Source organism: Panulirus ornatus, chromosome 39 (genome assembly GCF_036320965.1).
Source record: "Panulirus ornatus isolate Po-2019 chromosome 39, ASM3632096v1, whole genome shotgun sequence".
Taxonomy (NCBI): Eukaryota; Metazoa; Arthropoda; class Malacostraca; order Decapoda; family Palinuridae; genus Panulirus; species Panulirus ornatus.
This window is the reverse complement of record NC_092262.1, coordinates 12,340,183-12,354,377: the sequence shown is the minus strand read 5'-3', so window position 1 is coordinate 12,354,377 and position 14,195 is coordinate 12,340,183. Positions and strand designations below refer to the sequence as shown.

At 39.4% G+C, this 14,195-nt stretch overlaps 1 protein-coding gene across 2 annotated transcripts in view; it reads right to left on the bottom strand.

The window, feature by feature from the left end:
- The window catches only part of LOC139761148 (uncharacterized), a 61,893-nt gene that overhangs the window by 28,863 nt on the left and 18,835 nt on the right, over positions 1-14,195 (bottom strand). For both annotated transcript variants that reach the window (XM_071685106.1, XM_071685105.1), the window contains exons 9-10: positions 7,556-7,658; positions 2,070-2,247 (exon numbers count right to left, since the gene is read on the bottom strand). In XM_071685106.1, the coding sequence (XP_071541207.1) occupies positions 2,070-2,247; positions 7,556-7,658 (281 nt within the window). The remainder of the gene's footprint in view (positions 1-2,069; positions 2,248-7,555; positions 7,659-14,195) is intronic.

The window sequence follows — 14,195 nt, the reverse complement described above, 5'->3', positions numbered from 1 at the left end:
AACACCCTCTTCTGCTCTCTCAACCACGCTCTTTTTATTTCCACACATCTCTCTTACCCTTACATTACTTACTCGATCAAACCACCTCACTCCACACATTGTCCTCAAACATCTCATTTCCAGCACATCCACCCTCCTGCGCACAACTCTATCCATAGCCCACGCCTCACAACCATACAACATTGTTGGAACCACTATTCCTTCAAACATACCCATTTTTGCTTTCCGAGATAATGTTCTCGACTTCCACACATTCTTCAAGGCTCCCAGGATTTTCGCCCCCTCCCCCACCCTATGATTCACTTCCGCTTCCATGGTTCCATCCGCTGCCAGATCCACTCCCAGATATCTAAAACACTTTACTTCCTCCAGTTTTTCTCCATTCAAACTTACCTCCCAATTGACTTGACCCTCAACTCTACTGTACCTAATAACATCTTGTACCTAATAACATCTTTTTATTCTCCCTAAAATTTAATGATACTCTCTCACCCCAACTCTAATTTGCCCTCTTTTTCACCTCTTGCACCTTTCTCTTGACCTCCTGCCTCTTTCTTTTATACATCTCCCAGTCATTTGCACTATTTCCCTGCAAAACTTGTTCAAATGCCTCTCTCTTCTCTTTCATTAATAATCTTGCTTCTTCATCCCACCACTCACTACCCTTTCTAATCTGCCCACCTCCTATGCTTCTCATGCTACAAGCATCTTTTACGCAAGCAATCACTGCTTCCCTAAATACATCCCATTCCTCCCCAACTCCCCTTACGTCCTTTGCTCTCATCTTTTTCCATTCTGCACTCAGTCTCTCCTGGTACTTCCTCACACAAGTCTCCTTCCCAAGCTCACTTACTCTCACCGCTGTCTTCACCCCAACATTCTCTCTTCTTTTCTGAAAACCTCTACAAATCTTCACCTTCACCTCCACAAGATAATGATCAGACATCCCAGCTCCAGTTGCACCTCTCGGCACATTAACATTCAAAAGTCTCTCTTTCCTCACTTGTCAATTAACACCTAATTCAAAAAATGCCCTCTGGCCATCTCTCCTACTTACATACGTATACTTATGTATATCTCATTTTAAACCACGTATTCCTAATCACCAGTCCTTTTTCAGCACACAAATCTACAAGCTCTTCACCATTTCCATTTACAACAGTGAACACCCCATGTACACCAATTATTCCCTCAACTGCCACTTTACATTAAAATCATCCATCACTATAACCTGGTCTCGTGCATCAAAACTTCTAACACACTCAGCTGCCCCCAAGACACTTGCCTCTCCTGATATTTTATCTCATGCCCAGGTGCATATGCACCAATAATCACCCATCTCTCTCCATCCACTTTCAGTTTTATCCATATCAATCTAGAGTTTACTTTCTTACACTCTATCACATACTCCCACCACTCCTGTTTCAGGAGTAGTGTTACTTCTTCCCTTCCTATTGTCCTCTCACCAACCCCTGACTTTACTCCCAAAACATTCCCAAATCACTCTTCCCCTTTACCCTTGAGCTTCGTTTCACTCAGAGCCAAAACATCCAGGTTCCTTTCCGCAAACATACTACCTATCTCTCCTTTTTTCTCATCTTGGTTACATCCACACACTTTTAAACACCCCAATCTGAGCCTTTGAGGAGGATGAGCACTCCCCGCATGACTCCTCCTTCCATTTCCCCTTTTAGAAAGTTATAATACAAGGAGAGGAGGGTTTCTAGCCCCCCCACTCCCGTCCCCTTTAGTCGCCTTCTATGACACGTGGGGAATGCGTGAGAAGTATTCTTTCTCCCCTATCCCCAGTCATATTTATATATGAATTTATTTTCATACTTGTTTGCCATTTCCCTTAATGGCAAGGTAGCATCTGGAACAGATGAGTAAGCCATGATTTCATTAATATCTTAAGTTGAATGAGATCGTAGTTTTTACAGCGTACCTATTAATAATAGAAAAAAAAAGGATTGGACCAACTAAACACTCTTACAGTACAAAGGACAGTATATATTAAATACATCATCGTGAATGAAATACAGGAAGCTGTTAGTCTACTACTTCCTCACCATCTCTAACAGGCCATGAGTCATCATTGAAACAGACAGTCAGGGCATGTAGCAAGTCAGGTACATGGGCTCGTACAGCATCAGTTGCAATCTTGAGAGCTAACTCTGCAATACATGCACAAGCTGCTTCACGCACTGCATGATTATCTGCTTCAGTTGCTTCTATGTAATAGCTTACCTGTGGATTTTGAGTGGAATTGTTAAACCTCAATATTATCAAATAAATGATATAAAATTATTTCTAAATAAATATCATTTGTTTTTACAAAATGGCTTATTTTGATATCAGTTTACTGTGGGTCATAACTAATTAAATACAATGTATCACAAAAATCTTGATACCTAAATACTTATGCAAAATGGTTTACCTAATCCTCATCTGATAAATCATTTCTTATCACCCTCCATGCTTTAACTAAATATGCTATTCATTTACCACATTCTCATCATACTTCAAGGTAATATTCTTATTATCCATTGATTTGCTATATAATCACAGAATTTTCAGGTTAATCTGTCAATCCATTTCAAGTTCACTTTAAAAACTCTAGCTAGTAACTGCCTTATTTCTCTCTAGCCACTACCTTCATATACAGTCCCACTTACATAGGTTGGATTACATACATGTTGACTTTCAGTTCATTCATAAATATCCATATGTCCATAGGGCTTGTGTGAGCAAAGGCTTATACACTAATATGACCAATTCTTATATATTTGTTTGCATGATACCTTTATAGGTATCATCAAGCAAGAATGAAGAGTGCATAGATACCTCAAGCCTCATTCATGCTTACATACATTGGTCAACAAAATTTTACCTTTTTTTTTGTCCCATGAACAGGTGGACCTTATAGAACTTTTTATGCTGAATTCGAATATGTTTTTAGAATTTATTCTTTCAGGCATGGCTTTTAAGTGACAGAGAAATTATATTTTACAATAAGTGCATATTACTCATTCAGAAATATGGCTGGTACTACACTAAAAAATTTACCACTAAAATGTAGAAGTGTATGATTTTTGGCTATATTTGGCCTCAGGAACATCCCTCCTTACTGTCTGGCAATAATCTGCAAACACAGGGGCTCCACTTTCCATGGTACCACTTTTTCATCTCCAAAATATCCCAGTGAAATCCTTCGCTGTGCTCATCGCTGACTGTCCCAAGGTTTTCAGGGAAAAAGTCTAAATGAAAGTCCAAAAAGTGAATTTTTAGTCTCTTATTGCATTGTAGAGCTTTATATGAAGTCAACAGATCTTTTACATCAAAGTAGTTTTCTGATTTGATTCCCAAAAAATCTTTGGAAACTTTCTTAAATGACAGCCATGCAGTTTTCAACTTCATTTAGCTCTTCATCAAACTTTTCATCTCAAAGCAAATCCTGATTTGTGGCCCTACAAAAATAAACTCCTTGATTTGTGCATCACTCATTCTGGGGGATTTATTCCTCAAATATGTGAATCCATGTTCAGTTTTATCCATACCCTTAACAAAGTTCTTCATCAACCTGAGCTTAATGTGCAAAGGAGGCAGATAGATTTTCTCGGGATCATTCTTCTTCAATGGAGTCAATGATGCTCATTTTGGCCACACTTTCTTTACAAAATGACTTTCTTGTCCAGACTGTCCCACTCACAGAGGAAACAGAACTTTGTGTAACCATGACACCATGATGAGGTTGTGATGTGCCAAGCTGCAGCCAAATGATCACATCCACTCAATAATCACTAGTCTCCCTACTTCTAGTGTGTTACTGTCAGAACTCACAAAAAAGTTTATTAAAAAGGAAAGAACAGCAGAAAAGGATGGAAAATTATATGGATGCCTATAAGGTTATGCTGACAAAAGAAATATGGATTTTCTATCTTTAAAACTACATTTCTCACATATGGATGAGCACTATAAACACATGAAGAAAGAAACTTACAAAACACAAGAAAAAATGAAGAACCTAAAGAAAGGACTTTATCCTTAGCGGCACCTGGTTTTCACTCTGGATTGTACTCTAAGAAAGATAACATATACAAATCCATCGTGGGGATATCGATCAGATCCAAACGAGGTGTAATTTGGAAATTGTTAGAAACCAAAAACTCCCCATATAAAACTTAACAATCAGGTATTTTGATAAGTCAAAGTAGAATCCAAATGACTTGTGTAACAGGCTTAAGTCAGAAGCCCTGTCTGTGAAAGACGTGCAAATTCTGGCTCCAACATGAATGCTTCTTGCAGATAAAGCTCAAAGGAGCCTAGATAACCAATCAACATTTAGTTTAATTCAGTTTGACAAATAAGCCCTCATTTTGCAGGCTATTCTCAGTTTGAAAAATCTTTATCTGAAATAGATGCTTAAAGTTCAGAAGATTCTACGTGGACGGTTTTTAGAGCGTGTGATTATCTTTACTTAAAAAGGATGTGTTTATGATTCAAAAGATTTAAGTGGGCAGTTTTTGAGTGTTTGAAGTCTTTGTCCATACGAGATGTTTTTAAAATTCAAAAGATTCTATGTGGATAGTTTTTCAAGTGCTTGATTACATTCATCCATTAAGATGTGTTTGAAATTCAGATGTGGACAATTTTACAAGTGCTTGATTATCCAAAAAAAGATGGTTATCAAAATCACAAGATTCTAAGCAGAAACTTTTTTGAGTGATTATCTGCAAAAAAGAAAAAAATAAATAAATAAATTCAGAAGATTCTAAGTGGACAGTTTTACAAGAGATGCAGCAATCAAGAAATTTTATAAAAAAAAAGAAGTAAAAAAGTACTTTATAGTTTTAGTTACTGAACGGAAAAGAATGAGTAAGGACATTGTTAAGGTAGAGAGCATACATAAATCTAAGAAGCAGCTGTATGACATTTAAGAATGTTTAAGAAATGGGGCCCCATGGGTGTAAAACTCCCTCCCCATACAGTCCAAGTTGGTAATTACACTAGTTATAAAGGATTAAGCATCTTCAAAAGCTTCTACACTGGTTGAGAAAAGGGTTCTACTGAGATCCTCAGAAAACAGAATCTCAAGCATCTATTTAAGAGTGAGCTGAAAAATGTTGAAGTCAAAAATACACAGATAAAGCGCTTGGAAATCAATCCACCATACTGCAAGAGAATTAGTGGTCTTGTTTTTCCTATGCTAAAGACACTTTAAAGTGCCCAAATTGTTGTATAATCTTCACATTCTCTCTGCAAAGCCTGACAAAATCACCAAACTGATCAGCATTCCCCAAGAGGAAGGGTGATTAAAGAAGCTCATGCATTACAACTGTGACTAACAGATCAACAGCTGATCATCACCTGCTACAAAAACATAGCTGATGACAGAGATACAATTAAAATTAACAGTTTCTTCATGAAGGCAAAACAATGTAAGCTAAAGTTCTGTTTAATGTTACTCAAAATGGAAAATCCCAATAGAAATCCCCCAGTTTCCTATAAGTAACAATTTGTACACCTAGCAAGTGTCCAAAGAAAAGAATGCCTTTTTGGAGTACGTCAAAAAGAAAAAAGTAAATCAAAAGGTGAAAGGAACAACAACATAAAAACCCAATTGAAAGAGCTAAGAGTTACAGCTATAGAATCATTCATATGGAAGAGAAGGAAATACACTGGTGGCAGTTGATGAACATATCTCCAGCCAAAGACTCAAAAGACCTATCAGTGGAGAAATATGAGAAGTTATACCTTTCATCTGAATCTCATTGATATATGATTTGTAACAACCACAAAAAGATGAGTGTAAAAGGAGATAGTTTTTCTATGCCTGATATGCCAAGACCCTTTCCTGAAAGGCCTCAGAACAGGAATCATCAAACCATACAGTTGATGAGAGTTTCAGAGATAAATGTAATATATGTCTTCATTCCTGAAATAATAACTTCTGCTATAAGCTCAGTGGAGACAGATACATCATCAAAGAGAGGCAGCCATCCATCAAGGCAAAATGAAAGAGAGTTTTTGCAAGTTAATCTGATTATCAATTACAAAATGTCATGGGAGGGGGGCATTTATATAGGAAAGCAACAGGATATAAAGTAACTGGAGCAATTGCTACAAGGATGTAATTAACTGAACCAGTAAGGAGCAAAACTGTAATAAGCCCCGTGGGATCAGAGGTGAAAAACAAAACTATAATGCTGAATGTCATCATGACAGTTTGGAACAAATGTCCAATGACTGATAACTTGTTCCATATCATTATGAATGTCTTCACCCTCTCACGACCCTTTAATCTGTGTGGGAGGATTCAAGCTCTTCTTTGGGGAATGTGATAATGTGTCCTCAGTAGAAGACCGAAGCACCAGGATGAGTGGATATTTTTTCCCTAATGATATGAAGTTAGTTAAGAGGGAAGTGAAAAGAAAAAAAGAAAAGTTGGAGCAACTGATGGGCAAAGCTTAAACCGAGAATATCAAAATTTGAGGACTGAAGGTCCACAAGGTGTGCAACAGGCAAGCTGATGCTGAGTGAGCTTAGACTATTTTCAAATTATAGCATGAGTGTAGGTTGAACTCATGTCTGGGAAAAGAATTTGTTGAAATATCATAAGACTTTGGTCCCTGAGAAAAGTAAATTGGTACTAAACAAATTACTTCCTATGTGGAAATCAACAAAAGACAGGTAGGAAGACCATACCTGTTTGTGAGATAAAAGAAAAAAAGGTTAGCAAGAAAGCCATAAAGGTCTGTGAGATGGGTGAAGTCACATCTACCACAATAGCTAGGGTCTTGGAAGAGTCCATGCTGATACTGCCTACATTTTCCCTCTTACTGGACACAGAGTTGGTTGGAACCTTAGAGACGGTTTATACATTAGAGTTCAGGGTACTAGGGGCCATATGCAGTTTTACTCTACATATAAATGGAAAATGTAAAGAAAAGATAATAAGTCTAACCTAGAAGCTTAGCTTTAAGATGAAAGGAAAGAGCTGCAAAGGATGTAAGACAATTCTAAGGGGCACGACTTTGGCATTCATAAGTCAGATATAAGAACATCTCTGTCACTTTCATCTAACATCTACTAACTACCTAAACTGATAATCATTGTTAAGGTAGTAAACATCAAAAATTAAGTCATTCTTCATTCAGTATTTAAGTATAACTTTATATATTTGAATAATACTCAATATTTCTGCTTCTAATGTAAATTTCTGATTCAAAATATCTTGTCCACACATTTCGCTTTCAGCCAAAAAGTTCTGTGTACATGATTCTATTGAAGGTTATGTAAGCATGCAGCGGTGTTAAAGGACTCCACTTGTGAGTGGTTACACCAAAAACAAAAAGCCACTTTATAATACATTAAAGAATAAAGCATCACTGAGGACCTTCTTGCCACAAAGGAGACCACCTTACCCTGCTCCCTCAAAACTATGGAGGCCCCAAAAAAGGGGTCCTCAAGGTATATTCTAGTAACAATAATACTCCTGCAGCAGACAGTAAAACAATCAGCAGGACAATCTCCAATAAAAAAAATTAGCACTGACCACAGAATCTATGTATTTCTCCACTAAAGCCTTTCCTTCTGACCCAGCCACTTGTCTCCATGTTTCCTGTGAATGCAGCCTGACTCCTTCAGCAACATAATACCTATAAATGGAACAAATTGTTAAATGGTCTCCCTTTCATACTGGAATTCTCTATGTTAATGAAAGCAATAGGTACTATTGCAAATGTCATTTGAAAGGTACTCTGCACGCTCAACAATTTCACTGGTGCAACAAAATCATATGCCAAATTTCAATTCTGTAAGTCTGGAAAATATATCATTAAATTCCATACGCTATAATTAATTATTCAGCCAATATGTGAAATTCTTGCCATGCACATACCCAATATATCTATTTAATCAACTTCTATGCACTGAAAGAGTAAATTATCATATAACTTTATCAACATGATCTTCCAAATTAAAAATCACAAAAGCCTGGGGAGAAACCATAGTTATATTTCATTTATCTATTGTAACCCCAGAACCTTTCTAAAGGTTCATGCAGCCCAAGGCCACACTACTTCCAGTAACAGGGAAATGAAGACTCCTTCAGAATGAGAATTCCTTTCATGAAACTACTCTCAGTGATGCTGCCTTGTCAAAGGTAACTTTTCACCTGTGGTGTAACCTCGAGCAGGCGGAGTCCAGTGGTATATTGAAAGGAAATGAGGTACATTAACTTAAAACCAATTTGAATTACAAAACTAATCTCTGTACCACAAAAATTTTTGGATGAATACAGAATATACATTTTTCATGTACTTGATCACTATTTCCAGCATTAGCAAGGTAGTGCCATTCATTATTTATAATTCATCATTCATTCACATCTACATATATGTGCATATACATATATATAAACATATATACATATAGATGCTTGTGGCATGAGAAGCGTGGGAGGTGGGTTGATTAGAAAGGGTAGTGAGTGGTGGGATGAAGAAGTAAGATTATTAGTGAAAGAGAAGAGAGAGGCATTTGGACGATTTTTGCAGGGTAAAAATGAAATTGAGTGGGAGATGTATAAAAGAAAGAGACAGGTCAAGAGAAAAGTGCAAGAGGTGAAAAAGAGGGCAAATGAGAGTTGGGGTGAGAGAGTATCATTAAATTTTAGGGAGAATAATAAGATGTTCTGGAAGGAGGTAAATAAAGTGCGTAAGACAAGGGAGCAAATGGGAACTTCAGTGAAGGGCGCTAAGGGGGAGGTAATAACAAGTAGTGGTGATGTGAGAAGGAGATGGAGTGAGTATTTTGAAGGTTTGTTGAATGTGTTTGATGATAGAGTGGCAGATATAGGGTGTTTTGGTCGAGGTGGTGTGCAAAGTGAGAGGGTTAGGGAAAATGATTTGGTAAACAGAGAAGAGGTAGTAAAAGCTTTGCGGAAGATGAAAGCCAGCAAGGCAGCAGGTTTGGATGGTATTGCAGTGGAATTTATTAAAAAAGGGGGTGACTGTATTGTTGACTGGTTGGTAAGGTTATTTAATGTATGTATGACTCATGGTGAGGTGCCTGAGGATTGGCGGAATGTGTGCATAGTGCCATTGTACAAAGACAAAGGGGATAAGAGTGAGTGCTCAAATTACAGAGGTATAAGTTTGTTGAGTATTCCTGGTAAATTATATGGGAGGGTAATGATTGAGAGGGTGAAGGCATGTACAGAGCATTAGTTTGGGGAAGAGCAGTGTGGTTTCAGAAGTGGCAGAGGATGTGTGGATCAGGTGTTTGCTTTGAAGAATGTATGTGAGAAATACTTAGAAAAGCAAATGGATTTGTATGTAGCATTTATGGATCTGGAGAAGGCACATGATAGAGTTGATAGAGATGCTCTGTGAAAGGTATTAAGAATATATTGTGTGGGAGGCAAGTTGTTAGAAGCAGTGAAAAGTTTTTATCGAGGATGTAAGGCATGTGTACGTGTAGGAAGAGAGGAAAGTGATTGGTTCTCATTGAATGTAGGTTTGCGGCAGGGGTGTGTGATGTCTCCATGGTTGTTTAATTTGTTTATGGATGGGGTTGTTAGGGAGGTGAATGCAAGAGTTTTGGAAAGAGGGGCAAGTATGAAGTCTGTTGTGAATGAGAGAGCCTGGGAAGTGAGTCAGTTGTTCGCTGATGATACAGTGCTAGTGGCTGATTCATGTGAGAAACTGCAGAAGCTGGTGACTGAGTTTGGTAAAGTGTGTGAAAGAAGAAAGTTAAGAGTAAATGTGAATAAGAGCAAGGTTATTAGGTACAGTAGGGTTGAGGGTCAAGTCAATTGGGAGGTAAGTTTGAATGGAGAAAAACTGGAGGAAGTAAAGTGTTTTAGATATCTGGGAGTGGATCTGGCAGTGGATGGAACCATGGAAGCGGAAGTGAATCATAGGGTGGGGGAGGGGGCGAAAATCCTGGGAGCCTTGAAGAATGTGTGGAAGTCGAGAACATTATCTCGGAAAGCAAAAATGGGTATGTTTGAAGGAATAGCGGTTCCAACAATGTTGTATGGTTGCGAGGCGTGGGCTATGGATAGAGTTGTGTGCAGGAGGGTGGATGTGCTGGAAATGAGATGTTTGAGGACAATGTGTGGTGTGAGGTGGTTTGATCGAGTAAGTAACGTAAGGGTAAGAGAGATGTGTGGAAATAAAAAGAGCGTGGTTGAGAGAGCAGAAGAGGGTGTTTTGAAATGGTTTGGGCACATGGAGAGAATGAGTGAGGAAAGATTGACCATGAGGATATATGTGTCGGAGGTGAAGGGAACGAGGAGAAGTGGGAGACAAAATTGGAGGTGGAAAGATGGAGTGAAAAAGATTTTGAGTGATCGGGGCCTGAACATGCAGGAGGGTGAAAGGCGGGCAAGGAATAGAGTGAATTGGATCGATGTGGTATACCGGGGTTGACGTGCTGTCAGTGGATTGAATCAGGGCATGTGAAGCATCTGGGGTAAACCATGGAAAGTAGTGTGGGGCCTGGATGTGGAAAGGGAGCTGTGGTTTCGGGCATTATTGCATGACAGCTAGAGACTGAGTGTGAACGAATGGGGCCTTTGTTGTCTTTTCTTAGCGCTACCTCGCACACAAGAGGGGGGAGGGGGATGGTATTCCATGTGTGGCGAGGTTGCGATGGGAATGAATAAAGGCAGACAGTGTGAATTGTGTGCATGGGTATATATGTATGTGTCTGTGTGTGTATATATATGTGTACATTGAGATGTATAGGTATGTATATTTGCGTGTGTGGACGTGTATGTATATACATGTGTATGGGGGTGGGTTGGGCCATTTCTTTCGTCTGTTTCCTTGCGCTACCTCGCAAACGCGGGAGACAGCGACAAAGCAAAATATAAATAAATAAATATATACATATATCCCTGGAGGTAGGGGAGAAAGAATGCTTTCCATATATTCCCTGCATGTTGTAGAAGGCAACTAAAAGGGGACGGAGTGGAGAGCTGGGAATCCTCCCACTCTGTTTTAACTTTTCCTAAAGAAGGAACAGAAAAAGGGGCCAAGTGAGGATTCCCTCTTAGACTCAGTCTTCTGTTCTTAATGCTACCTTACTAACGTGGGAAATGGCAAGTGTAAAAAAGAAAAAAATATGAATACATATACAGATGCTCCCCAACATATGTCTGAGTTCCATTCTGACTGACTGGTTGGATCTCAAAATGGACATATGTTAGTACTGCATGTAGAATTCATATACCTATACAGCATTCTTTCATCCAACTCAATTTCTATCATGATCATCTTGTTTTTTTTATTGACCAGCTTTATTATATGATTCTGTAGTTTCTTTTTACCTTCTATTCAAGATTCTTTAGTTCATGGAGCGATTCATCCAAACATTCAATGAACTTTTCAAGCAGTTCCTTCGTCTGCACTTGCTGCTTCACCTGTGACTCGAACGTTGTGCAAATTATATTTTCTTATAGAAAATATAAGACAAGGGAACAAATGGGAACTTCAGTGAAGGGGCTAATGGGAGGTGATAGCAAGTAGTGGTAATGTAAGAAGGAGAAGGAGTGAGTATTTTGAAGGTTTATTGAATGTGTTTGATGATAGAGTGGCAGATATAGGGTGTTTTGGTCGAGGTGGTGTGCAAAGTGAGAGGGTTAGGAAAAATGATTTGGTAAACAGAGAAGAGGTATTGAGGAAGATGAAAGCCGGCAAGGCAGCGGGTTTGGATGGTATTGCAGTGGAATTTATTAAAAAAGGGGGTGACTGTATTGTTGGCTGGTTGGTAAGGTTATCTAATGTATGCATGATTCATGGTGAGGTGCCTGAGGATTGGCGGAATGCTTGCATAGTGCCATTGTACAAAGGCAAAGGGGATAAGAGTGAGTGCTCAAATTACAGAGGTATAAGTTTGTTGAGTATTCCTGGTAAATTATATGGGAGGGTATTGATTGAGAGAGTGAAGGCATGTACAGAGCATCAGATTGGGGAAGAGCAGTGTGGTTTCAGAAGTGGTAGAGGATGTGTGGATCAGGTGTTTGCTTTGAAGAATGTATGTGAGAAATACTTAGAAAAGCAAATGGATTTGTATGTAGCATTTATGGATCTGGAGAAGGCACATGATAGAGTTGATAGAGATGCTCTGTGGAAGGTATTAAGAATATATGGTGTGGGAGGCAAGTTGTTAGAAGCAGTGAAGAGTTTTTATCGAGGATGTAAGGCATGTGTACGTGTAGGAAAAGAGGAAAGTGATTGGTTCTCAGTAAATGTAGGTTTGTAGCAGGGGTGTGTGGTCTCCATGGTTGTATAATTTGTTTATGGATGGGATTGTTAGGGAGGTGAATGCAAGAGTTTTGGAAAGAGGGGCAAGTATGCAGTCTGTTGTGGATGAGAGAGCTTGGGAAGTGAATCAGTTGTTGTTCGCTGATGATACAGCGCTGGTGGCTGATTCATGTGAGAAACTGCAGAAGCTGGTGACTGAGTTTGGTAAAGTGTGTGAAAGAAGAAAGTTGAGAGTAAATGTGAATAAGAGGAAGGTTATTAGGTACAGTAGGGTTGAGGGTCAAGCCAACTGGGAGGTAAGTTTGAATGGAGAAAAACTGGAGGAAGTAAAGTGTTTTAGATATCTGGGAGTGGATATGGAAGCGGAAGTGAATCATAGGGTGAGGGCGAAAATTCTGGGAGCCTTGAAGAATGTGTAGAAGTCGAGAACATTATCTCGGAAAGCAAAAATGGGTATGTTTGAAGGAATAGTGGTTCCAACAATGTTGTATGGTTGCGAGGCGTGGGCTATGGATAGAGTTGTTCGCAGGTAGGTGGATGGGCTGGAAATGAGATGTTTGAGGACAATATGTGGTGTGAGGTGGTTTGATCGAGTAAGTAATAATAGGGTAAGAGAGATGTGTGGTAACAAAAAGTGTGGTTGATAGAGCAGAAGAGGGTGTTTTGAAATGTTTGGTCACATGGAGAGAATGAGTGAGGAAAGATTGACCAAGAGGATATATGTGTCAGAGGTGGAGGGAACGAGGAGAAGTGGGAGACCAAATTTGAGGTGGAAAGATGGAGTGAAAAAGATTTTGAGTGATCAGGGCCTGAACATGCAGGAGGGTGAAAGGTGTGCAAGGAATAGAGTGAATTGGAACGATGTGGTATACCGGGGTCGGCGTGCTGTCAATGGATTGAACCAGGGCATGTGAGGCGTCTGGGGTAAACCATGGAAAGTTTTGTGGGGCCTGGATGTGGAAAGGGAGCTGTGGTTTCAGTGCATTATTACATGACAGCTAGAGACTGAGTGTGAACGAATGGGGCCTTTGTTGTCTTTCCTAGCGCTACCTCGCACACATGAGGGGGAAAGGGGTTGCTATTCCATGTGTGGCGAGGTTGCGATGGGAATGAATAAAGGCAGACTGAATTATGTACATGTGTATATATGTATATGTCTGTGTGTGTATATATTATACGTTGAGATGTATATTGGGGAAGAGCAGTGTGGTTTCAGAAGTGGTAGAGGATGTGTGGATCAGGTGTTTGCTTTGAAGAATGTATGTGAGAAATACTTAGAAAAGCAAATGGATTTGTATGTAGCATTTATGGATCTGGAGAAGGCATATGATAGAGTTGATAGAGATGCTCTGTGGAAGGTATTAAGAATATATGGTGTGGGAGGCAAGTTGTTAGAAGCAGTGAAAAGTTTTTATCGAGGATGTAAGGCATGTGTACGTGTAGGAAGAGAGGAAAGTGATTGGTTCTCAGTGAATGTAGGTTTGCGGCAGGGGTGTGTGATGTCTCCATGGTTGTTTAATTTGTTTATGGATGGGGTTGTTAGGGAGGTAAATGCAAGAGTCTTGGAAAGAGGGGCAAGTATGAAGTCTGTTGGGGATGAGAGAGCTTGGGAAGTGAGTCAGTTGTTGTTCGCTGATGATACAGCGCTGGTGGCGGATTCATGTGAGAAACTGCAGAAGCTGGTGACGGAGTTTGGTAAAGTGTGTGGAAGAAGAAAGTTAAGAGTAAATGTGAATAAGAGCAAGGTTATTAGGTACAGTAGGGTTGAGGGTCAAGTCAATTGGGAGGTGAGTTTGAATGGTGAAAAACTGGAGGAAGTGAAGTGTTTTAGATATCTGGGAGTGGATCTGTCAGCGGATGGAACCATGGAAGCGGAAGTGGATCATAGGGTGGGGGAGGGGGCGAAAATTTTGGGAGCCTTGA